General features: G+C 37.4%; 1 protein-coding gene across 4 annotated transcripts in view; it reads right to left on the reverse strand.

The window, feature by feature from the left end:
- Gtdc1 (glycosyltransferase like domain containing 1) overlaps positions 1–22,279 on the reverse strand; it is a 331,796-nt gene that overhangs the window by 243,022 nt on the left and 66,495 nt on the right. For 3 of the 4 annotated variants that reach the window (XR_009378775.1, XM_059260434.1, XM_059260436.1), the window contains one exon: positions 7,371–7,570. Coding sequence is in view for 3 of the 4 variants with exons in the window: in XM_059260434.1 (XP_059116417.1) it covers positions 7,371–7,549 (179 nt within the window). In the remaining variant the exon portion in view is untranslated. Of the gene's footprint in view, positions 1–7,370; positions 7,571–14,698; positions 14,839–22,279 lie in introns of those variants that run through there. The other variant, XM_059260435.1, reaches the window with a different exon arrangement.

The following is a 22,279-nucleotide window of genomic DNA, read 5'->3' on the forward strand; positions in this document are numbered from 1 at the left end:
ATTTACTATATAAGTATTTAGCCTGATAGTGTATTTGTATTACTACAGGTAAAATGATAAACATAATAGATGTGGTCTTTGTCATAACACCTAGAATAAAACTGGGAGAGAAAAATTACTGAATCCATCAAAATAATCCTAAATCGTACAAAATCATTTTAGACAGTGGAGAAGGAGCTGAAATAGAAATTTCATTTCAGACACAATGCTAAGAAAAGATTGTGTGAGAAGGTGAAACTTTGCTGGGATCTCAGAAAAAGGAAGAAGAAGGGAAGAGGGGAAACAAGGATATGGGACAGGGATGTGCATTTAGTGTTGCTGGATGGCCAAGGGTCCAAAAAGCAGTAGTAACAGGACCTGGTAGAAGGAAATCCCTGACACTGCTATAAATAAACAAGTGCAGCTACTGCAAGTTAAGGATGGGAGGAAACTGGGAGGTAAGACAACAGAGGCTGATAGGAACTAGGTCATTCAGCCAATGGGACACCTTTTTCTTGTTGTTTGGACTTACACATGCACTGGAAAGCCACTGGTGGTTTTCAAAAAGGGATTAATCAAGTATATACTCACATTAACAAATCAACACAGGCACTAAGCTTTCCTTACATCAATCAAGGATTACTAAGGACTATAGACTAACCTAGTATATGCATGTTGTCAAATTTGCCTCTATGCTACCAGTGCTAGTACCCACACTGGCTAAAATAAATACTAAGGGGAAAAAAGAATAATATGAATAACTACAAGAGAGCCACAATAATTTGTACACAGTATTTCTCAATGTTTCCTCAACTGTACATGAACTTTCTCCTAGAGAAAGGGAATAATAATTATTTATCAGAAGCATGACAGAACAATAAAAACATGAGAGACTTTATTACAGGAAAAACACACAGAAATGTAATGTTTAGAAACATTAAAGTATGAAAGAGATATACATAGTTTGAGTAGTAGGCCTAACTTAGTTCACATCTTCCCCTTGCAGCTCTCGCTATGGGCCAGCATCTCAGAAGACCAGAAGGTCCCTCAAGTGACTGCATAAGGAAGAATGAACCACAGAGGCATATAACAAGCCAGTGTGGCTCAAGGAGTCGAGGAGGTCACACATGATTCCAAGAAAATGAAAAGTTCATATGTATGAAGGCTTAAGAAGAAGAGAATGCAAAGACCTGGAGAGATGGCTTAGTAGTTTAAAGTGCTTACTGTCTTCCAGAGGACCTGAGTTCTGACCCCAGGTCACACACCAGGGGGGTCACAATTCCCTGTAATTCCACCTTCAGTAGATCTGAGGACCTCTTCTCCTACACAGGTATCCGCATGCACACAGCATATACTTACACAAACACATACACATAAAGATAAAAATCTAAGAAAATGGGGTAGGTGGAGGGATAAAGGATCCACAGCATGGCTTCAGAGGAATCAAGAGACTTAGTCTCAGGCCTGAGCAAACTCTTCAATGGCAAATGAAACTATATTTTCTTTGACTAAGATCTCAGTTAAGAGCAGAAGGCTTTCTCATTAAACAAAAGTTGAAAATACAAGTAGAATTAAAGTCTTTTATTTCCTAAATAAATTTTTTCTGTGGTATGAAGATTAAATATGATAAAGATGTTCAACATGCAAAAAGAACTTGACTAGAAAGAAGTACCCTAAAGTTGCTCTAAAAGCTTCAATACTGTGTAAAAAAAAAAAAGTGATATTAATAAAGTAAAATTATTATATATTTTGCATTCATTGGAAGACTTTTTCCACATTTTCATTCAATTTATTAAAAATAATGATTTTTCTCCTCTCTGTAAAAGTACATTAAACACCTAGTTTGATTTTTAAATATATCTTTCAGATTTCAAAGATTATACACAGCAGATTTACCACAAAGGTCTTTAAGGCACAGTCTGTTAGAAATAACATCTTGCACCCATATGAACCATCACCTGGGCGGGTGTGTGTGTGTGTGTGTGTGTGTGTGTGTGTGTGTGTGTGTGTAGAATCTTACCTGCACTATCTTATTTTATTTTAAAATAAGCATGAAAGGATATTAAAAACATATACTTGAAATTGCACTGCAGTGTTTTAATTCCTTAGAAGTAGTAGTTTCACAGTATGCACTACTAACTACATAAACTTAATATTTAACTTACAGACTGCAGGCATAACAAACTACAAACTTAGAACAAGAAAACTTTTCTTCCCCCTGAACAGAACATTTTACTTCTTAAGAGAACTAACCAAGAAAATAGAGTGGAAAGATGAACCCTGTAGGCCACACTGTAGGACAGAAGATAGGTTTAAGTTCGAACTTTACAAAGAAGGTAAGTAAGTAGGGTGCGTGCGTGCGTGCGTGCGTGCGTGCATGTGTCAGAGAGAGGGAGGAAGACACAGAGAGAAAAGAAGGTGGAGAGCACAAGAGAGCAAGAGAAAAGGAAGGAGTAGAGAAAGTGCAAGAGAGAGTGAGAGAGATCACACATAACTGAATTATTATTTGGTTTTCAGGATTAATCTGTTTCAGTATCAGTGTGGTCAGCAACATTTTCAACATAAAATCCTGGTATTTAAAATGAAGACTCAGAAGAGACTTTGAAGAGATAAAACTTTGTGCAGGAAGCCTTAAAGTACCATCCAAATCTAGGGTAGTGTGTGTGCGAGGTAGATAAAATAAACACAGGGGTTAGGAAGACAAGCCAAAAGCAAATGCCCTAAGACTATATAGGACAGGGAAACTGGTCAACAGAGCAAGGGATGAGGAATCACTCAGCCAATTCTCATCTATGGACCAATCAAATACTGGTGAAATTATAGGATGCTACCTACACCCAACCTAATAACAAAATTATTTATACAATATCAGACATCATCCAGTCCTCTCCCCACAAGAAGTTTATATAACCAGTATAAGGCCAGTGAACTGGCCAGTAACAGAATACTACTGCCCCTAGCCAAGTACAAACATCAGAGAACTTCACAGTATACATGACTGAGGATAATTTTGGAATAGTGTTATTAAGCACTCTAAACAAAGAAATTTTTTGTGTGTACCCTCAACTACTCTATGAATAAAGAACATGCCAAAAGCAGTTTCTTTTTGTATTTTCAGAAAAAAAAAAAATTCCTCATTGTATTTTCTATCTACCATAAACATTTTAAAAAGCTCATGTGTGACCAGGGAGAGGGCTCTGCAGGTAAAAACACTTACCACACAGCCTTGACAACCTGAGTTCAATTCCCTGAACCATGCAAAATGCCAGATGCAGTGGAATGTGTCTGCAATCCCAGACAGTGAGAAGTGAGGCAGAGAGAGCAAAATCCCCTGAAAGCTTGAAGATCAGTTAGCCTGGAGTACACAGTATAAAGGAAACAACAAAGAGACCCTACCTCAAACACAGTGGAAGGCAAGAACTAGCATTAGAGGTTGTCCTCTACATGGCTGTTGTCCCACATGAGCACCTTCGTATAGGAATTGGACACACAGGTACACATTATACACACACAAACATAAAAACTTCAAAAAACATTTAAAACTCATGTTGTAGTAATATATCACAATCACAACAAGTACTAAGATTTACAATCTGTATGAGTATATAGGAAATCTGAAAAATAAGACAGCTAAACTCACCAAACATATATTTGGTGAGGAATCTGAAAAATAAAACAGCTAAACTCACCAAACATATATTTGGTGAGGGGCAGGGTGAAAAATCTTATCTCAGGACCCTGCCTCAATCATGTGGTCATCTCTACACTGAGGACAGTATTATAGGTTATGCTTTCTAAGAATTACCCATTTTGTCCATTTTCAAATGTATAAAAAGTATTCATAGATTGTACTGGCTGGTTTTGTGTGTCAACTTAACACAAGTTAAGAGTCATCAGAGTAAGGAGCCTCAGTTGAGGAAATGCCTCCTTGAGATCCAACTGTAAGGAAATTTCTCAATTAGTGATCAATGGTGGAGGGGGCCCAGCCCATGGTTTGTGATGCAACCCAGAGCTGCTTGTCCTGGGTTCTATAAGAAAGCAGGCTGAGCAAGCCAGAGCAAGCAAGAAAGCAAGCAGCTCCCCGTCATGGCTTCTGCATCCGTTCCTGACTCCTCCCCTGCTTGAATTCCTGTCCTGACTTCCTTCAGTGATGAACAGCAATGTGGAAGTGTAAAACGAATAAAACCTTTCATCTCCAACTTGCTTTTTGGTCATGGTGTTTCATTGCAGCTATATAAAATCTAACCAAGACATAGATTTTTCAATTTTTTATCAATCCATGCTATATATTTTTAATTACAAAAATTTGTGCCTTTAATGTGCCTGTAGTCTACCCATTTCTGTATTTCAAGTAACTACTTTCTGTTTATCTATATTATATATATATATATATATATATATATATATATATATATATACTTTTAATTTCACTATTTCCACTGCTGCTATTGTTAACTGTCCAGTTTACATCTAAGTACAACCAAGAGGGATTCTTTCTTGAGCCAAAAGGTTTGAAGGGCCTTGAATATACCAACTAAAAACAGATATATAATAAAATTAAGATTTTAAAACATGGTATGGATGTGAATGCAACTCAGACCATGACATTCTTTATAATCAGTTCTACTTTTTGGTATATTTGATGTTTTCCCCTTTGATACCTGAGGTAACCACAATTATGCTTTCATGTGTTCTAATGAACAGGTTGTTCAGGAATGTCTGTCTATAAGCTTGTTTCTGTATATACTTTATAAACAGTTCATCTGAAAGGCAAGGATTATTTGTCTGGGGCTATTCTCAGCCAGCTGTATACATGTAGAGTAGCTGCCCACAGAAGCAAAAACCTGCATAGATCACCAATAGGAAGCAGGCCAGGGAACAAGAAAGGTCTCAGGATCATGGCTAGGGAAGTAATTCTGCTACAATATTCCCCAGAATGCCCTTCTTGTGTCTCATTGTTTTACCACTTTCTTTATACCAAAAGTGGCAAGTAGTAATGTTGTGTGGCTTTCCCCTACTCTATTAAGTCTTAAAGAGTCTTTTATAAGTCGATAGAGAAAGCTCTCAGGAATAAAAAGTTTTGGTATGTTGCTACTCTGTAGGAGAACTATGGGCACTAATACATAATCAAGATTAAAGTATTCTGAATGTTTTTACCACCCTGAAATGGTAAAGATTTAAAATATTTAATGTAATTTAAAGATCATGAGAGATAATTTTCATTGCCAACTTTGTTGGATTAAGAAAGGTCAAGGGCACTAACCAGGCACACTTTCAGGTATTTCCAAAGAGGTAGGAAGACTCATCCTAAGTAAGGTGGCATTATCCAATGGGAAGGGAAAATCAGGATAGCACCAGTGACACCCTGTCTCTGCTTCTTGCTCATTGTCATGGACACAACCACAATATGGCTGCTATGCTTTGTCATGTTGTTTTGTTCTCCTCTGAACTGGGAAACAAACTGAACCCTTCCTTTCTGACATTGCTTTCTGCCATGCATTTGGAGAGAAAAGTAACTAATACAATAGCCCATGAAATATGTATCAAAACATTATATGACCATATTAGTAAGTGCTATGTTCATATTTCTACATACAAGTTAAAGAAAAAGCCAAAATGAATGATAGTTTCGAAAAAAATAGACAAAACTACAATTACAGTGGGAGATTTCAATACCCTTTCATATAAACTAGGAGCAGGAAAGGAAAGAGAGGGAAGGAACATTAGCTGTCCCTTTAGGGTGTGTGTGTGTGTGTGTGTGTGTGTGTGTGTGTGTGTGTGTGTGTGTGTGTATTAGACATTAGCATGCCTTAAGTGAATCTGTTTCATTATGACATTTTCTCCCATTTACATTATATACTTTGACTGTACATACAACTCTCACCTAACTCTCTACTATACTCAGGGTAACTCCTGCTGGTTTGTTTCCTTCTTCCTATGTCTATTCTGAAATGTAACAAGATATTTATTTAGTTGCCTTTATGAAATTAGACAAGGCTTCAGAAATAGTTAACCCATTTCCTGGAGCCTTCCCCACTGTAACTCCTTAAGATTTCTTATGATTGAGTAAATGAAGGGAAATCAGATGTATTTTACAAAGCATTTCTAGAAGTTTTCAGAGATAAAGGGTATTTTAGGAGACTGTGTACTAAACTGTGCAAAATGAAAGAGCTTTACAGCCTTGCATCAGCCTCTTGTGACAATCCTATTCTTCAGTCCTCACACTTGGCCAGCATATCACAACTACAGTCAAATACCTAAGCAGGAAGGCACCTCTTTTCTTTCCTAATATAATATAGACAGTTAATAAATTCCTTTACAGCCTGGCGGAAGTGGTGTAAGCCTTTAATCCCAGCACTTGGGAGGCAGAGCCAGGAGGATCTTTGTGAGTTCAAGGCCAGCCTGGTTTACAGAGCGAGATCCAGGACAGGTACCAAAACTACACAGAGAAACCCTGTCTAGAAAAAACAAAATAAATAAGTAAATAAAATTAAAAAAAAAAAAAACTCCTTTATAGAAAGCACTCCAGGAGACACCTACTTAACTGTAATTTGCCATGATACAGAGACTGACCAATTCTAACTGCAAAGAACAATCAGGAATTTGACAAAAGAGATTGAGATATCATGAAAACCTTAGGTCAAAAATGTTTCACACCTAGAGCTTGCTTGATGTTTAGCCACCCCAAATAAAACTGTGATTCTGTTGATAAGAAAGGCTAGTAAGTGACAACAGTCTTTGCCACATTAGCTCACACAGACCAACAAACAGAATTTCAGGCATGTGAGAGAGGAGAAAGCAGGACTTTAAATAGCAATGATAATGTCAGTTCTGTGACAATACTACAAAAAGAAAAATGAATGAAATTTCCTTGATGTTAGTCTAGGGAACATTCCAAGAGAGTAGAGATGCCTGATCCTTTGATAAGTGACTAACTCATTTCATGAGAAATGCAAAGTACCTTTTCTCCAACAACCTATCTGCTTCAGCTCCATTCATATCACCCAGGCACTCCTCACCACAACTAAACCAACACAGTCCTATAGACAGGAGTCCAAAAGAGTAAGAACACTAGATACAGGAGCCACTATCAGATGGTCTTCCACTACTTAACAATCAGGAAAAATGTAAGAAACAGTAATAGGAGCAGGAGAGTATAACAACAACATACAATATACATGTACAAAATTGTCAAAAACAAGAATCAACAAACCTCCAACATATTCCACATTACTTGCTCTCCCCCTAAAATGTAATCAGTACTTTCTTCTCAAAATTTTCTGTATTTTATGAAGTTCTTTCTATCTACCAAGTCCACAGTCAGAGAAATTCTAGAGACACTGAAGCAATACCCTGGTAGTACTTTAAAAGCAAAATAGAGCCCTCATTACCTGTAGTGCTCGCTGCTGGGAATACTCTGTGAGAAGTATAAAGCTGCTGTCCGTGCTCTCCAATGCCATTTCTTTGCAGGAAGGGTGTAGAGGACACAATTGTCTAATTCTTCTTGGAGTAACTCTACCAGTTGTCGATGGGAGCCTCCATAAAATGCCTCGATGATAAGAACACTCATTGGCCTGTTCAAACCTTCAGACTTAACACACACAAAAAAAAATTATATATAGATACATATGTGTTTTTTTCAAATGAAACATACAATTCTAATAAAAGCATACTTAAAAACTGAAAAAGGAAAATAAGCATTCTGTTATGTGTAATTTTTAAAAAATAAACACAATCAAGGCTTGAGAGACAGATCAGCTATTAAAGGCATACAACCAAAAGACAATAAGCTCTCCTTTTAAAAACAACAACAACAAAAATTAACACTTATGGGATAAAGTCATCAATCAATATATTTATATTAAAAGAAATAAAGATGTCTGTATTTTCACTATTTCTGTTTTTCTCAGGCCCTAGGTTTACTTCTAATTTATTGTCCTACTCAGAAACATAAAATCCTTTCCTACTATGTTCTCTCACTTTTTTGCTGGTTCAGTGCTGAGCCTGACTTGGTTATCTTGGACACTGCTTGACCTAGAGCTTTCATAGATGGCCTCTGAATTGGTTACCTATGAGTTCTTACTTTTCTAAGACAGGATCTCATTATGTAGAGAAGTCTAGCCTTGAAGTCATAATGACCCTGCTTCATTTTTAAGGCTCTTTTTTTGTGTTCAATAATTATCTGATACTGTAACTCTCCTGTCACTTCATCTTTAAGTCCACTGGTTATCACTTCTCCCAGTAAATCCATATGTAAAAGAAAGTGTATTTATATCTAAAAGTCAAATTTCTAGCATTGAAAACATTAGGACATAACTTCTTGAGCCACACTGTGTAGTAATATATTGTATACCCTAATAAACGTGCCTGAGGATCAGAGGACAGAGCCAGCCACTAGATTAGGCAGTGGTGGCACACACCTGTAATCCCAGCACTTGAGATCTCATGCCTTTGCTTGGGAAACATAAACATCTTTAATCTCAGGAAGTAATATGGCAGGGCAGAGAAAGGCCTATAAGGCATGAGGAAACAGGAACTCACCCTCTTTAGGCTAAGGTTTTCATAGAGGTAAGAACTAGTGGCTGGCTGCTCTGCTTCTCTGATCTTTCAGCTTTCACCCTGATATCTGACTTGGTGTAGCTGGAGAATTTCTCTCCAGCTCCCGCCAAGTCCCGCCAGTCCCGGAGCCCACTTATAAAATAAACACAGACTCTTACATTATTTAAACTGCTTGGCCAATGGCTCAGGCCTATCATTATCTAGCTCTTACTCTTATATTTAGCCCATTTCTATTAATCTATACTTTGCCACTTGGCTCGTGGCTTATTGGTACCTTACATCTTCCTTGTCCCTGGTGGCAGCTCTGCCTTCCTGTTCCCTCAATTCTCTTCTCTGTTAGTCCTGCCTATACTTCCTGTCTGGCTACTGCCAATCAGTGTTTATTTATACAGAGCAATTAATATCCATAGCAGCACAACAACACTATGCATATCTTAATCAATTAATTCCCCACTGTCTATTTTGTCTATTTTCAATATCCTACCCTCTACTACAACAGCAAAAACTTGTGTTAAATATATATGTCTGTGAGCCATGAAGGTTTCTACCACTTTTATCAAACAAGAAAACTATCAGGAGAATAAAATACTAATGGTTGAGTTCTTAAGCTATGGTAAAATTCCATCATAAACAGTGGTTATCAAACAATTTTTCATTTGATATATTTGTTCATGTGCTCAATAAAATAAAAATATGTATAAATATTGAAAACTTTATATATATCTTAAATTATACGTTCTTTCCTGTGATAATGGGGGAATATCATTCCGTACATGAATGCTTTACTGCTAGAAAAATACTCCAAGTGTCTGAATTTCCTTTTATGAATGAAGGAAATAACACTCTTTTTAAATAGTATATAGCAGCCCCTGTCACCTCGCAAAGATAACCATCTCCTACAACACCAGTGACTACCATACCCATAAACCCACCCTGCACCAACTGGGAACAGGAAAGGCCCCATCTCCAAATTTGAAAACTGAAATAGAGGCAATAAAAAAGACCCAAACTGAGGGAATACTGGAAATGGAAAATCTGTGTAAACGAACAGGAACTACAGATGCAAGCATAACCAACAGAAAGCAAGAGATGGAAGAGAGAATCTCTGACATTGAAGATACAATAGAGGAAATAGATACATCAGTCAAAGAAAACACCGAAGCCAAAAAAATCATAACACAAAACCTCCAGGAAATTTGGGACAACATGAAAAGACCAAACCTAAGAATAATAGGGATACAAGAAGGAGAAGAATACCAACTCAAAGGCACAGAAAATATATTCTACAAAATCATGGAAGAAAACTTTCCTAACCTAAAGAAGGAAATGCCTATGAAGATACAAGAAGCTTACATAATACCAAGTAGACAGGATCAAAAAAAAAGTCCCCTCCCCACATAATAATCAAACCACTAAACAAGCAGAATAAAGAAAAAATAAGAACTGCAAAGGAAAAAGGCCAAGTAACATATAAAAGCAGACCCATCAGGCTTCTCAATGGATACTCTGAAAGCCAGAAGATCCTGGACAGACATTATGCAGACACTAAGTGACCATGGATGCCAACCCAGACTATTATACCCAGCAAAATTACAAATCACCATAGACGGAGTAAACAAAATATTACATGATAAAACCAGATTTAAACAATACCTATCCACAAATCCAGCCCTACAGAAAGCACTAGAAGAAAAAATCTAACCTAAGGAAATTAAACACATCCATGAAAACTCGGGCAATAGATAATCCCACACCAATAAATTCAAAACAAGGTAAACACATAACAATGCTACCACCAAAAAATAACAGGAATTAACAATCACTGGTCATTAATATCCATTAATATCAATGGTCTCAATTCGCCTATAAAATACACAAACTAACAGAATGCATATGAAATCAGGACCCATCCTTCCACTGTATACAAGAAATACACCTCAACTTCAAAGACAGATACTATCTCAGAGTGAAAGGCTGGGAAAAGACTATCCAATCAAATGGACATAAGAATCAAGCTGGTAAGCCTGGCAGTGGTGGCACATGCCTTTAATTCCAGCACTCAGGAGGCAGAGGCAGGTGGATCTCTGTGAGTTCAAGGCCAGCCTGGGCTACAGATTGAGATCTAGGACAGGAACCAAAACTACACAGAGAAACCCTGTTTTGCAAAACAAAAAAGAAAAAAAGAAAGAAAGAAAGGAAGGGAGGGAGGGAGGGAGGGAGGGAGGGAGGGAGAAAGAAGGAAGGAAGGAAGGAAAAAAGAAAACAAGCAAGCTGATATAGCTATCCTAATATCTAATAAAATAGACTTCAAACTAAAATCAATAGAAAGAGATCAGGAAGGACATTACTTATTTATCACAAGGAAAGTCCACCAAGATGAAGTCTTAATTCTGAACATTTATGCCCCAAATACAAGGGCAACCACACTTGTAAAAGAAACACTGCTAAAGCTTAAATCACACATTAAACCCCACACACCAGTAGTAGGAGATTTCAACACCCCACTCTCACCAATGGACAGGTCTGCCAGACTGAAACTTAACAGAGAAATAAGGGAACTAACAGATGTTTTGACTCAAATAGACTTAATAGATATCTACAGAACATTCCAGCCTAACACAAAAGAATATACCTTCTTCTCAGCACCCCATGGAACCTTCTCTAAAATTGACCACATGCTCGGTCATAAAGCAAATCTCAACAGATACAAAAAAAAAAGAAAGAAAGAAAGAAAGAAAGAAAGAAAGAAAGAAAGAAAGAAAGAAAGAAAGAAAGAAAGAAATCATATGGGTCAAGGAATAAAGAAAGAAAGAAGTTAAAGATTTTCTAGAATTCAATGAAAATGAAAGTACAACATACCCAAACTTATGGGACACTATGAAAGCAGTGCTAAGAGAAAATTCATAAGACTAAATGCCCACATAAAGAAGATGGAGAAATCTCACATAATGACTTAACAACACACCTGAAAGCTCTAGAAACAAAAGAAGCAAAATCACCCAGAAGGAATACGCCAGGAAATAATCAAATTGTGGGCTGAAATCAATAAAATAGAAACAAAGAGAACAATGCAAAGAATCAATGAAAGAAAGAGTTGGTTCTTTGAGAAAATCAACAAGATAACCAGCACTTATCCAAATTAAGCAAAATGCAGAGAGAGAGAGAGAGAGAGAGAGAGAGAGAGAGAGAGAGAGAGAGAGAGAATCCAAATTAAGAGAGAGAGAGAGAGAGAATCCAAATTAACAAAATCAGAAATGAAAAGGGAGACATAACAATAGACAATGAAGAAATCCAGAGAATCATCAGGTCATACTTCAAAAACCTATACTCCACAAAATTGGAAAATCTGAAAGAAATGGACAATTTTCTGGATAGGTAACATGTACCAAAGTTAAATCAAGACCAGATAAACTATTTAAATAGACCAATAACCCCTAAAAAAAAAAAAATAGAAACATCATTAAAGGTCTCCCAACCTAAAAAGCCCAGGACCAGATGGCTTCAGCACAGAATTCTACCAGATTTTCAAAGAAAAGCTAATTCAAACACTCTTCAAATTGTTCACACAATAGACACAGAAGGAACATTACCAAACTCTTTTTATGAGGCTACAGTTACCTTGATACCCAAACCACACAAAGAGGAAACAAAGAAAAGAGAATTACAGACCAATCTCCCTCATGAACACTGATGCAAAAATACTCAATAAAATATTGGCAAACCGAATTTAAGAACACATCAAAAAAATATCCACTATGACCAAGTAGGCTTCATCCTAGGGATGCGAGGATGGTTCAACATATGAAAATCTGTCAATGTGATACATCATATAAACAAACTGGAGGAAAAAAAAAAACACATGATCATCTCATCAGATGGTAAAAAAGCCTTTGACAAAATCCAACACCCCTTCATGATAAAGGTCCTAGAAAGGTCAAGAATACAAGGAACATACCTAAACATAATAAAGGCAATTTACAGCAAGCCAACAGCCAACATCAAATTAAATGGAGAGAAACTCAAAGCGATTCCACTAAAATCAGGAACAAGACAAGGGTGGCCACTCTCCCTTTATTTATTCAATATAGTACTTGAAGTTCTAGATAGACCAATAAGACAACAAATGAACTTAAGGGGGATAGAAACTGGAAAGGAAGAAGTCAAACTTTCACTATTTGCAGATGATATGATAGTATCATCTACCCGGGAACTCCTACAGCTGATAAACTCCTTCAGTAATGTGGCAGGATACAAGATTAACTCAAAAAAATTAATAGTCCTCCTATATACAAATGATAAATGGGCTGAGAAAGAAATCAGAGAAACATCACCCTTTACAACAGCCACAAATAATATAAAGTATCTTGGGGTAACTCTAACAAAGCAAGTGAAGGACCTGTACGATGAGAACTTCAAATCTCTGAAGAAATAAACTGAAGAAGATATCAACAAATAGAAAGATCTCCAATGCTCACAGATAGGCAGGATTAAAATAGTAAAAATGGCAATCAGACTAAAAGTAATCTACACATTCAATGCAATCCCCATCAAAATCCCAACACAATTCGTCACAGACTTGGAAAGAAAAATACTCAACTTCATATGGAAAAACAAAAAACCCAGGATAGCTAAAAGAATACTGTTCAATAAAGCAACCTCTGGAGGCATCAGGATCCCTGACCTCAAACTATACTATAGAGCTATAGTAATTAAAACAGCTTGGTACTGGCATAAAAACCAACATGTGGATAAATGGAATCAAATTGAAGACCCTGACATTAATTCGAACACCTATAAACACCTGATTTTTGCAAAAGAAGCCAAGATCATACAATGGAAAAAAGAAAGCATCTTCAACAAATGGTGCTGGCATAACTGGATGTCAACATGTAGAAGATTACAAGTAGATCCATATCTGTCTCCGTGAACAAAACTCAAGTACAAGTGGATCAAAGACCTCAACATAAATCCAGTTACATTGAACTTGATAAAAGAGAAAGTAGGAAGTAGTCTTGAATGCATTGGTACAGGAGACCACTTCATAAATATAACACCAGTAGCACAGACACTGAGAGAAACAATTAATAAATGGGACCTACTTAAACTGAGAATCTTTTGTAGAACAAAGGACACAGTCAATGAGCCAAAAAGACATCCTACAGAATGGGAAAAGATCTTCACTAACCCCACATCTGACAGAGGGCTGATGTCTAAAATATATAAAGAATTCAAGAAACTAGACATCAAAATACTGAACAATCCAATTAACAAATGGGCTACAGAGCTAAACAGAGAATTCTCAACAGAAGAATCACAAATGGCCGAAAGACATTTAAGAAACTGCTCAATATCCTTAGTCATCAGGGAAATGCAAATCAAAATGACTCTGAGATACCATCTTACACCTGTCAGAATGGCTATGATCAAAAACACTGAAGACAGCTTATGTTGGAGATGATGCACAGCAAGGGGAAAATTCCTCCACTGTTGGTGGGAATGCAAACTTGTACAGCCACTTTGGAAATCAGTATGGCGGTTTCTCAGAAAATTGGGAATCAATCTACCTCAAGACTCAGCTATACCACTCTTGGGCATATACCCAAGGAATGCTCAATCATACCACAAGGACACATGCTCAACTATGTTCATAGCAGCATTATTCATAATAGCCAGAACCTGGAAACAATCTAGATGCCACTCAATGGGATACTACCCAGAAGAGAAAAACAATGGCATCATGAAATTTGCAGGTAAATGGATGGATCTAGAAAATATTATCCTGAGTGAAGTAAGCCAGACTCAGAAGGACAAACATGGGATGTACTCACTCATAAGTGGATACTAGATGTAAAGACAAATAACCAGACTGCAACCTCACAGCTCTAGGGAGACTAGCAAACAAGGAGGACCCTAGGAGAGATGCATGGGTTGCCCAGTGAAGGAGAAATATATGAGATCTACATGAGCAAACTGCGGGTGAGGAGGGGTAGTGGAGGGCAAGGGATGGGGGATGAGAACATAGCAGAATGGAAGTTTCGAGCTGGAACAGGGACAGAGTGGGAGAGCAAAGAAGAGATACCATGATAAATGAAGACATCATGGGAATAGGGAGAAACAGAGTGCTAAGGAAGTTCCCAGGAATCCACAAGGATGACCCCACCTTAGACTACTGGCAATAATTGAGAGAATGCCTGAACTGGCCTACAGTGGTGATCAGATGGATGAATACTCTGTCATCAAAGAGCCTTAATCCAGTGAATGATGGAAGCCGATGCAGAGATCCACGGCCGGGCACCAGGCTGAGCTCCAGGAGTCTAATGGATGAGAGAGAGGAGGAATTATATGAGCAAGCAACATTGAGATCATGATAGGAAAACATACAGAGACGGCCAACCAAACTAGTGGAAATGCATGAACTGTGGACCAATAGCTATGAAGCCCCCATGGTACTGGACTAGGCCCTCTGAATAGGCAACACAGTTGTTTAGTGTGAACTGTTTAGGGGGTTTCCAGGCAATGGGATCAGGATCCATTCCTGGTGCATGAGCCAGCTTTTCGGAGCCCAGTGCCTATGGTGGGACACCTTGCACAGCCTTGGTGCAGGGAGGAGGGGCTTGGACCTGCCTCAACTGAATGTACCAGGCTCTGCTGACTCCTCATGGGAGACCTTGCTTTGGAGGAGGTGGGAATGGGAGGTGGGTTGGGGGGGAAGGCTGGGGGGAGGTGGGAGTAGGGAAGAGAGGGGGATCTGTGGTTGTTACGTAAAATGAATAGAAAATTTAATAAAATAAATTTTAAAAACAACAAAAATGAAAAAAAAAAGGAGCTGGGTGGTGGCAGCACATGCCTTTAATCTCAGCTCTCAGAAGGCAGAAGCAGGTGGATGTGTGAAGTCAAGGCCAGCATGATCTACAGAGTAAGTTCCAGGACAGCTAGGGCTACACAGAGAAACCTTGTCTCAAAAAAAGAAGTAAGAAAACAAATGAGTGTTAAGTGGTACATACAAAAGTTGTATTGAAAACTGGCATTATAGTGAATTTATGTATTTTAGGTAATGGAAGAGTATTTTAGTGCATTGGGCAGGCCATGGAGATAGAAGGAAGATAGAAAAGTATTACATCATTCAACTTGCTCTACCATGGTTATATAGAGTACCAGAAGGTTTGGGGGGCAGGGTCTCTACAAATACCAACCATGGCTAGCAGAATGTTATATGTGTGAGGCAAGAAGAAAGTCTGGTTCAACATGACTCAGTAGCCACTGTTTGTTCACACTTTGAGAGTTTGACACAAGAAAGTTTATATTAGGCATATTTAAGTACATTAAAATTTGGAAAAAAATTCCTGGTATAACACAAACTTGTGTGCACAATAAAGTTTACAGCATAATTACATTGGGGAAAAATAAATAGTATATAGCTTTTTAAATTAATGTTAAATAATGTTGCATACTACATTCTTAGTCAATGACTCAATAATGTTCTTTCCTAATAAAACTGTCTTTCATTTTTTTCAAAGTGAGGTCTACTGAATATGTATTTCATAGCAAAATATCATATGGTTTTCAAATTAATGGCTAAATTAAAAAATTTCTTAAATTACTAATGTATGAATCTTCCAATGAGTATCTTAAGAGAGAGAGGAGTGTGGTGTGTGTTTGTGCATGTGTGTGCATGTATGTGTGTGTAAAGCAAGCACATGAGAGTGGAGGGGAGAGGCAAAAAAAGGGGGGGAAGCAAAGAGATTAATTCACTTACATGCAAAATAAGATGCAGTATTTACCAGAAAGAGACAAGTCTGATTCTGTTTACTTTCTAGCTGTAGGATACTGGTAAGTTACCTGACTTTTATTGATAAGTTGCCTGACTTTGAAAGACTCATCTGTAAAACTAAGATACAGTTCCAACCTTAGAGGCAAGTTATAAAGGTAAAATTAGATTCTATGGGGAATAGCAGCTTACCAAAGAAATAAGATATTTAGCCCCTCTAAAATGTATAAATCACTATCTAACAAAAGTGTGTATCGCCGGGCGGTGGTGGCGCACGCCTTTAATCCCAGCACTCGGGAGGCAGAGCCAGGCGGATCTCTGTGAGTTCGAGGCCAGCCTGGACTACCAAGTGAGTCCCAGGAAAGGCGCAAAGTTACACAGAGAAACCCTGTCTCGAAAAAAACCAAAAAAAAAAAAAAAAAAAAAAAGTGTGTATCACTGAATATACCAGAGTTTTAAATTCAGGTATGTTCAATCAAGGCCTCCTATCAAGAACAGAAAGGAAAAGTGACTATGCATGTGAGTCTGAAATCCATTTCATTTCTTATCAGCAGCTGGTATTTCAAATAACAGTTCCAGAACCCCACAGTTTGGGGTCAGAAAGAAACTTAGGGTTTAGCTACTGAGAGCAGTGTTGTTAGGCTAGCTATGGGGTTCTCCCTCCTGCTTTCATGACACAGCATTCAATGTGTTTTCACAAACATTCAATAGAGGGAAGTGACTAATCCTTCAAATGATGGTGATAAAAACACCTTAAAAATATTCAAGAGACTAATGAAGAGAATTTACAAAATTGTACCAAAGATTTCAAGCAATACAGGTTAAAAGCATTTTTAAAATAACTTGCTTTCTAAGTCTACATCATTGTGCCCTTTTCTATGATTAATCAAAGGCATGTCACATGTTTATTTTGCAATTTTTTTATATGAGTTTGAATCACAAGTTTTTCAACGAGCCATCAGCCATTCATTGTGGAGGAAGCTCATGTAGATGCTCCTGTTGACTGAGATGCAGTGAGCAAATCTAAAACAAAGCATGAGGGAGGTCAAAAATAGAAAAATAAATAAATAAAAAAGATTATAGCTATAGTAGATTGCTATCCCTTTAATAGCTCCATAAGAGGGAAGTGTACAGGTTTAAAGTAGCATTTATTTGAACATTTTTCTAGTGGCTAATGGGTGTGTCTACATTTGGGATATTTTTCTAGGGAAAGTAACTATGTCCTACCATCCCTGAACACTATACTTTGTGGCTTTGATTCATGGAATTTGTTCTGCTTATTTTATGGAAACAGACATATCCTGGCAGCACCCCTACTACTTCTATTGGAACTTCTGTGGCAAGAAGAAAATGTATTCTTCCCTGTACTCTTCTTGAAGCACAACATGGAAGAGAGGTGATTTTTCACTAGATACAAACAAAATGGGGAAACTAATTTTTAAATAAAAGATTCAAACCAATTGTCACTAGAGCATATTAAGGAATGGTTTAAATATTTTCACTGTGCTTGGTTTTTGTTTTAGAAACAATGTTTGAAATAAGTAAGCATGAGGCAGAAAACACCTACTTAGCTATTATGATATTTGTAAAATATAAAGGCAGTGCCCTGTTTGTCCACTGTAATAGCAGCCAGAGAAACCTGCAGATGGTTACCCTCATATAATGGCACATGCCCAAGCAGGCAGGCCATACAGGCATTTTCAGACTACTAGCAGGGGCTAAGGAGACAGTACTTGGAAAAAGCTAAAAGGGCCTCTGATTTTAAAGTTCTAGTTTTAAATCAAGGACAGGGTCTCCTAGATGGCAGTAGGTTAAGATGATGTGCCTGCCAAAAGATGTTGTTAAGCCTACACAAGACAGTATTTGCAGTCAGGAAGCAGAGAGATGAATGTGGTGCTTAGCTTGATTTTTGGTTTTTTCCTTTATATTCAGTCTAGGATCCTAGCCTACAGGATGGGGCCACAGACATTCACAGGTGAGTCTTCCCTTACTTAAGCCTTTCTGGAAACACCACATGGACACAGCAGTGTTTCCATGATGACTTTACATCCAGTCTGGCTGACAATAAAGATTATGTCCCCTCCATTAACTTGACACCTAACACATCACTTTAAATCATAATTCTACCCCAATACCTAAAGTGTGATTTTCAAGGTCTCCTGAGTCAAACATTTTCAGTGCTGTTCAAAAATTTTAAGTATTTCTGAGATTCAATGCAATCTCTTAAATGTTATTCACAGACAGACCAAAAAAAAGGCGGCGGGGGGGGGGGGTTTGTATGATTCCAATAAAAATGATACAGAGTAAACACTCATGCTCCTAAAAGAAGTGAGAGGACCAGACTGAAGACTAGCAGGGCAAGTAGTCCTGGAGCTCCCTAGCTGTCCTCTGGGACTTGTGGTGGAATCATGTAGGCTCCTACAGCATTGGGAAGCTCTGCTGCCAGCCTCAATAGAGACAGCCTCCACTCTGCAGCCTTCCACAGTGGATGGCCAATGGCCCAGTCCTCTCTAACATGCTGGGGTTTCTGTTGTCACTTGAGTTTCATTTCACAGCTTCATTCTTAAGGACTCAATGCAGGGAATCTGACTGCCACACACTGCCTTTCCTCAGAGGCTTTGAGCAACTTTGATTCAAGCTTCTATGACTCCCTAACTTTTTCATCTATCATGTCTGAAAAACCAGAACCATATGGGCAGCACTGCCAAGTTCTGTTGTCAGCTGGAAATGTAGCCTGATCCCCTTGGACCAGTGACCCTCTAGAATGGCTCTGAGAAAAAAATTCCCTAGGCAGTTTATATTCCACAGGGAACCCCTTAGGCAACACTCTCAATTCTGGCTCTTCTTTCAAATGAATTTGCATTGTCTCAGATTCAGCCTTTGATGAGTGTGATCCTGCCCTCAGGGCATATTTCCTATAGTCTCCAAGTAGAGCTTGCCAATTCTCTTTAATGATGTTAATTTCTTTAACAATCACAGCTACTTTCTCCATACCTTGCTCTCCAACTGAGGACTATTTTACAACCTTTTTCTGGTTAAATTCTTCATTTACCATAACCTTCTGCTCTTTCTTACTGCAGAACTGGCTAAGAGCAGTAAATGGTTAAACCATGACACAGCCAGAACGCTATCTACCATCCTGAAATTTCCTTTACCCAACAAATTAGTGCATTACTTTTGAATCCAGCTACCTAATTTCTCAGTACTTCTGCAGAATGAAATCTGTTTCTTGCCAGAATGTAACATTACAGACTCTAACTTACTTCCCAATAAAGTCCTCATTTCCCTCCAAAACCCCATGAACTGAGAGTTCATGTTCTGCATTTCTCTCAGCATTTTCTAGTCTTTCAATTTTTCTTCAGAATGGCTAAATTCTGCTTACAATTGACTAGGAGAGTCCTAAATTCTCCCACATTCCTCTGGCAATCCAATTACAAAGGCCTCTCTCTAAGCACATGGTCAGGTCCATTCCAGCAATGGCCAAGTCCTTGGGAGCAGCTTTCTCTATGAGTTATTTCATCACTGTCATGAACAATCACCTGACAAGAAGAAGCACAGAGTAACCTAAGAGAGGCACAGTTTCTTTTGGTGTGTAGCTGTCATGTTAGAGACAGCAAGGTGGTGGGGGAAGTCCCTGTGCCTCCAGCCTGGAAGCAGAGAGAGGTGAAGGCTGCAGCACAGTGCAGGGCCTCCAAGCCTTTGCATCAGGATGGATGTAGTCTTTAAGCTCCAAGCTCGAACAAAGCCTTTCTCCCTGAAGTTTCTTCTGGTCAGGTATTTGGTAAAAGCAATGAGGGGGAAAAGACAAAAAACAAAATCTGGTACAATGGATACCAAACAATGACTACATAGCCTCTCCATAGGACACTCAGATCATTAAGTGACATAAAGTAGAGTACATGGCCATTCCTTACTCCCTAGAAGAACATAAAAAAAAATTTCAGATTAAATGTTTAGCAACTTTTACAGTTTTCTGATTAAATAAGTAAGCTTTTATGAAAGAACGATCATTGATTCAGCACATTTTATTCTCTAATGACAGCACTGAAAAACTCTACTATACTATGAAAGCTTTATGAACGTTTAATTCATTAGCAATTGATTTAATGAAATGATTTAATGAAAATGATTAAATGTTGAACACTAAATTTGACATATGAGCCAAAGCAATAGAATAAAAATTTTATACGATAAACACTATTTCTAAAGATCGTCAAAGAACTAACAGAAGTATTTAAGAATTACCTAAAATTTACCTGAACTGAAGAGGGAGTTGCAATGTGAAAACTGCGTAAGTATTTCATGCATTTATCTTGGCCATTAAAATCACCTCAATTACAAACTAATAATACATTAAAAACAGAGAACTAAAGTAGCTTGTTCCAGTGCTATGAATATTTTTAATTTTTATTAAAAGTTTTTGCCACTGCACCTGCATTTATTTTAAGCTTGACCCAATTTCTTTATTCCCTGAGCCATGATCATTTTCAAGGTGAACTACATTTTCTGTCTCCTCTAGCAGTTACAACTGTAGTAGCAGTAAAATCTTTTAACAGTAAGGAGTAGGAAATCTACATGTGACATTCATTCTCAGAATCAATAAATGTATTTAGTTAGTTTTGAAAACCTAAAACACATACGAAACTCATAATTAGTACTCATATATGGTGCACAATCAAACATCAATAATATTCAAATGTTTTCCAATCAAATACCCAGCAATGATGTTAAAAGCAAAGCAATTACTATATTAAGATATTCCACAGACATCTACATGTAGGAAGGTAATTTCAGTGATAATGGTTTCAATAGTTTTCATCCCACACACATGAGAAATTGATCCACAAGCTAATCTATACATGGTTTAGCTTAAAACATATTCAATCACAGAAAAATATATTTTCTATTTGCTTATATACAATGCCTGGAAAATCAGCTTACAGAGGGAAAAAAGGAAACCACAATCACTGACCTTAGGTTTAAGTTTCAGAAAGTAAAATTTGAGTAGGCTTTCCCAGTAGCTCATCAAAGGTTCACCAGGTGTTTCTTTTACTGACCATTTCTCTTCCTTACCTGAATCTTCACCCACTGACTCTAACACTCAAGCTGTATTTTAAAGGCAATCTATAACCCAGCAGAGAAAATACAGCAGTGCTGAGAAAAATTACTATTAACTACCAGCCCACGCAGTTATTTTAATGACTCATCAGGGAAACCCCAATTGTCAAAATATACCTGTATATTAAACAGTAAAGAATAAGAAAAGAAGAAGGTTTCTGTACTGAAACACGCCACAAATGATTCCACTAACAAAATAAAACCCACTAAGACTGAACATGAATAACAGATTTTGCTAAAGAGTAATAAGGTATATTTAACTGTTGTACACGCAGAGAGAGAGAGAGAGAGAGAGAGAGAGAGAGAGAGAGAGAGAGAGAGTTGTTAACGGACTCCATTAAAAAGTCCATTACATTGTTTTTGTAAATCTAGTTACTATAAAAAAAAAAATCAAGAAGAGTAGATTCACCCTAACCCCTCCCATTTCAATGTAATCTCTGAAGACTGAAATGTAATTTAGCATTTAATATAATATAACCTTGTAATCTAAAAACTATGAGCACTGAAAATATTCTACATAAAGTTAAAAAAAGTTTGGTGAATAGAAATAAATCCATTTCCTTAGCATTTGTTCAAACTACAAATAATGCCTAATAGGAAATGTTATTGCATTATTTGCTTATGATACATACACACTGATGTTACTAATACATACTATATTAATGTATGTACTTAAATAGAAATAATTTCAGGCACAAAATTAAAAAGATAGTGCTATCTAATATTTTATAACCCCACAAGTGCTATCTAATACTTTATATATCCACTATTCTATCACTGTTTTTATTTCCTCAAGTCTGACTTTATTTCCTATTGTGATAACAAAGAGCTAAGGATTTATGCACCAAAATACTT

This window comes from Peromyscus eremicus, chromosome 4 (assembly GCF_949786415.1).
Source record: "Peromyscus eremicus chromosome 4, PerEre_H2_v1, whole genome shotgun sequence".
In the NCBI taxonomy this organism is placed as follows: domain Eukaryota; kingdom Metazoa; phylum Chordata; class Mammalia; order Rodentia; family Cricetidae; genus Peromyscus; species Peromyscus eremicus.